The 4,554-nt window shown below is 66.9% G+C and overlaps 1 protein-coding gene across 1 annotated transcript in view; it reads left to right on the forward strand.

The window, feature by feature from the left end:
* Positions 1-4,554, forward strand: part of HSPG2 (heparan sulfate proteoglycan 2) — a gene marked incomplete at its 5' end in the record, with an annotated part of 15,959 nt that overhangs the window by 3,474 nt on the left and 7,931 nt on the right. The window contains 17 exon segments of the mRNA XM_019474704.1: positions 8-97; positions 460-598; positions 798-955; positions 1,129-1,159; positions 1,162-1,263; positions 1,347-1,498; positions 1,599-1,737; positions 1,820-1,971; positions 2,058-2,196; positions 2,279-2,430; positions 2,517-2,655; positions 2,738-2,889; positions 2,973-3,111; positions 3,203-3,346; positions 3,421-3,555; positions 4,258-4,436; positions 4,525-4,551. Coding sequence (XP_019330249.1) covers positions 8-97; positions 460-598; positions 798-955; positions 1,129-1,159; positions 1,162-1,263; positions 1,347-1,498; positions 1,599-1,737; positions 1,820-1,971; positions 2,058-2,196; positions 2,279-2,430; positions 2,517-2,655; positions 2,738-2,889; positions 2,973-3,111; positions 3,203-3,346; positions 3,421-3,555; positions 4,258-4,436; positions 4,525-4,551 — 2,169 coding nt within the window.

The raw sequence follows: 4,554 nt of genomic DNA on the forward strand, positions 1-4,554 counted from the left end.
GGGCCAGACCCTGGACCTCACCTGCGTCATCGCCAGCCCCGCGCAGGCCACCGTCACCTGGTACAAGCGCGGGGGGTCCCTCCCGGCCAAGCACCAGGTAGGGGACGTGGAGGGGGATGTCCCCAAGGGGGGTGGTCAGGATTGACCCACGGCCCCGTGCAAGCCCAGGTGGCCCCATGCAAGTCCAAGTGACCCCATGCAAGCCCGGGTGGCCCTTGCGAGCCCAGGTGGCCCCGTACAAGCCCAAGTGACCCTATGCAAGTTCAGGTGGCCCATGTAAGCTGGGCTGGCCCATGCAAGCCCAGGTGGCCCCATGCAAGCTCAGGTGGCCCCATGCAAGCCCAGGCGGCCCCATGAACGTCTGAGTGGCTCCATGCAAGCCCTGGTGGCCCATACAAGTCCAAATGGCCCCTTGCAAGCTCGAGTGGCCCTGGTGACCCCCGTGTCCCCTCCCTGCAGGTGTCCGGCTCCCGGCTGCGGCTGCTGCAGGTGACAGCGGCTGACTCAGGCGAGTACGTGTGTCGGGTGACCAGCGGTGCCACCACCAAGGAAACCTCCATCATGGTGACAATCCAGCCCAGCGGGGCCAGCGCCTACCGTGAGTGGGGACCAGAGGGGACGGGGGACATCACCCATGGGTGGGTGACACTGCCCTGCAGTGTCCCTGGGTCTGGGATGAATCGCTCCCTGGGGAAGCCACCCATGCGCATGCCCATCCCGGCTTCCCGGGCTCCTGGTGTCCCTTGGAGGGTCACAAGTGGTGGTGGCCACAGTCTCTAACCCATCTCGGTCCCCAGCCCCGGGCAGCACGACCCCCCTGCGCATTGAGTCCTCGTCCTTGTCGTCGCCCGTGGCCGAGGGCCAGACCCTGGACCTCAACTGCGTCATCGCCAGCCCCGCGCAGGCCACCGTCACCTGGTACAAGCGCGGGGGGTCCCTCCCGGCCAAGCACCAGGTAGGGGACACTAGAGGGGGATGTGGGGGTGGTCAGGATTGACCATTGACCCAAGCCCCCATGGCCTATGCAAACCCAAGTGACCCCATCGAAGCCCAGGTGGCCCATGCAAGCCCAAATGGCCCCATGCAAGCCCAGATAGCCCCAGTGACCCCCGTGTCCCCACCCTGCAGGTGTCCGGCTCCCGGCTGCGGCTGCTTCAGGTGGGGCTGACTCAGGCGAGTACGTGTGTCGGGTGACCAGCGGTGCCACCACCACAAGGAAACCCATCATGGTGACAATCCAGCCCAGCGGGGCCAGCACCTACCGTGAGTGGGGACCAGGAGGGGACGTGGGACCGAGGGACTGTGTCACCGTCTCCTTGGGGTGACCCTCCCATCTTGGTCCCCAGCCATTGGTGTCACCCCCCCGGTACGCATCGAGTCCTCGTCCTCCTCCGTGGCCGAGGGCCAGACCCTGGACCTCAACTGCATCGTGGCCAGCCAGGGTCAGGCCACCGTCACCTGGTACAAGCGCGGGGGGTCCCTCCCGGCCAAGCACCAGGTAAAGGACACCAGAGGGGCGATTTGGGGTGTAAAAAGGTTTTTTGGGGGTTTTGAGGGGTTTCTGTCCCCCTTCTCACATGTGTCACCCCCCCCCCCAGGTGTCGGGCACCCGCCTACGCATCCCCCAGGTGACGGCGGCCGATTCAGGGGAGTACGTGTGCCGGGTGACATCGGGCGGTGTCACACACGAGATGTCCCTCATCGTCACCATCCAGACCGGCGCCGGCTCCTCTTACGGTACCGGGGACGGGTGGGAGGTGACACGGGGACACGATGGGGACGCAGTGGCTGCCCCCGCTGACCCTGCCGCCACCCCCAGCCGTCGGCGTCACGCCGCCGGTGAGGATTGAGACCTCGTCCGCCGCCGTCACCGAGGGACAGACCCTGGACCTCAACTGCATGGTGGCAGGACAGGGTCACCCCCATGTCACCTGGTACCGGCGCGGGGGGGCTCTGCCCCCCAACAGCCAGGTGGGACGCCGGGGAGGGGGCATCAACCCTACAGGGCACAGCCCCACGTCAGACACTGATGTGTCCCCAACTTGTCACCTCTCCAGGTGTCGGGCACCCGCCTGCGCCTCGTCCAGGTGGCGGTGGCCGATTCGGGGGAGTACGTGTGCCGGGTGACCCTGGGGACTGTCACGCAGGAGGCGTCTGTCATTGTCACTGTGCCCGGCGGCGCCGGCACCTATTACCGTGAGTGCGAGCAAGAGGGCAGCGCTTGGGGAGAGACGGGTGCCACCTCGGTGACAAATGTCCCCTTTCCCTGTGCCCCCAGCCTCCGGCGTCTCCCAGCCCCTCCGCATCGAGTCCTCGTCCTCAGCCATCGCCGAGGGACAGACCCTGGACCGCAACTGCGTGGTGGCAGGATCCGGCCCCGCCACCGTGACGTGGTACAAGCGCGGTGGCTCCCTGCCCGCTGGCCACCAGGTAGGGCGCAGAGGGGGGTGTCGCCCCAAATCCTGTCCTGTCCCCTGCTCTCCAGCACTGACGTGTCCTCAAATTGTCCCCACCAGGTGTCGGGCACCCGCCTGCGCATCCCCCAGGTGACAGCGGCCGATTCAGGGGAGTGTGTGTGCCGGGTGACATCGGGGGGCATCACGCAGGAGACGTCCCTCGTCATCACCATCGATGATGGAGCCAACCCATCCCACCGTGAGTGCCACCCTTCGGGGGGTGGTTCCCCACTGGTGCCGGGGACCGGTGGGGAGATTTACCCTTAACTCTGCCCACGCAGCCACTGGCGTCACGCCGCCCATCCGCATCGAGTCCTCGGCGTCCTCTGTCACCGAGGGACAGACCCTGGACCTGGACTGCGTGGTGGCCAGCCAGGGACAGGCCACCATCACCTGGTACAAGCGTGGGGGGTCCCTCCCGGCCAAGCACCAGGTAGGTGGGGACACTGGTGGGGTGGGGGACGGTGGCCGTGGGTGGCCGGTTGATGCCACTGCCCCCTGCCATCATGTCCCCAGGTTTCGGGGTCCCGCCTGCGGTTGTCACAGCTCTCGGTGGCCGATTCGGGGGAGTACGTGTGCCGGGCGGACACGGGCAGCGTCTCCCGCGAGGCCACTGTCACTGTCACCGTCACCTCCCGTGACAGCTCCAGCTATCGTGAGTGTGGCCACGGGGTGAGGGAGGATGCCGGGGGGAGGTGGGCAGCATGGGCGACCTCGGTGGCTTCCCTGTCCCTTTGTCCCCGCAGGTCTGCAGAGCCCCATCATCTCCATCGACCCGCACAGCATGGCGGTGGCGCCGGGCGAGGATGCCACCTTCAAGTGCCGCATCCATGATGGCGCCCGGCCCGTCAACGTCACTTGGCGGATGGGACCTGGCCAACATCTCCAAGGTATGGTGGTCCCCAGGGTGGCCCCGGTGTGGTCCCCAGGGTGGCCCTGGCGTTGACGGCTCCTCCTTGTCCAGACAACGTGAAGATCAGCACCAACGGCTCGGTCATCTCCATCACCGGTGCCCATGTGGGCAACCAGGGTGCCTACCACTGCGTGGCCTCCAACCGCTTCGGCGTCGCCAGCAGCGTCGTCAACCTCCTGGTGCAAGGTGCGAGGTGGCCGGGGTGTCCCTGTCCCCATCTGCATGGGCTCCAGATGCCCCTGAGATGGTGGCATCCCCATCGCCATCCCCATGTTGGTGTCCCCCATGTGTTCTAGATCCCCCCCTGGGGTGGTGGTGTCCCCATCCCCATGCCCTCCATGTGCTCCAGGTGCCCCCGGGGTGGCAGTGTCCCCATCACCATGCCCATGTTTGCGTTCCCCATGTGCTCCAGGTGCTCCCGGGCTGGTGGTATCCCCAGCCCCATGTCCTCCATGTGCTCCAGGTACCCCCAGGGGAGTGGTGTCCCTGTCCCCATGGTGATGTCCTCCATGCGCTCCGGGTGCCCTCGGGGTGGTGGTGTCCCCACTGCCATCCCCATGTTGGCATACCCCACGTGCTCCAGGTGTCCCTGGTGTAATGGTGTCCCCATCCCCATGTCCTCTCCATGCTTCAGGTGCTCCTGAAGTGGTGGTGCCCATGTCCCCATGCTGATGTCCTCCAGGTGCCCCTGGGGTTGTGATGTCCCCAGCCCCATGCTGATGTCCTCCAGGTGCTCCAGATGTTCCTGGGGTGGTGGTGTCCCCATCCCCATGCTGATGTCCTTCCCATGCTCCAGATGCCCCCAGGGTGATGGTGTCTCCATTGCCATGCCAACGTCCTTAGTGGTGGTGTCCCCATTCCCATGCTGATGTCCTCCCCCTTCTCCAGGTGCCCCCACGGTGTCGGTGATGCCACCAGGCCCCGTGACGGTGAAGGAGGGCAAATCCCTCAGCCTGGAGTGCCTTGGCCGGGGCGCCCCGCGGCCGCTGGTGCGCTGGAGCCGGCCGGGCTCCCGGCAGAAGGTGGAGCACCAGACGCTGCTGCACATGGACAGCCAGGCCATCCTGCAGGTGAGCGGGGCACCCCAGGGTGCTGCGGGGCGCCGGTGGGTGCCCGGTGCTCACCACCCACCCTGTCCCGTCCCCCCGCCTCCACCAGCTCCCGCCAGCAAAGCAGGAGAACGCC

The sequence above is a fragment of the Aptenodytes forsteri genome, unplaced genomic scaffold, assembly GCF_000699145.1.
Source record: "Aptenodytes forsteri isolate BGI_AS27 unplaced genomic scaffold, ASM69914v1 Scaffold61, whole genome shotgun sequence".
NCBI lineage: Eukaryota > Metazoa > Chordata > Aves > Sphenisciformes > Spheniscidae > Aptenodytes > Aptenodytes forsteri.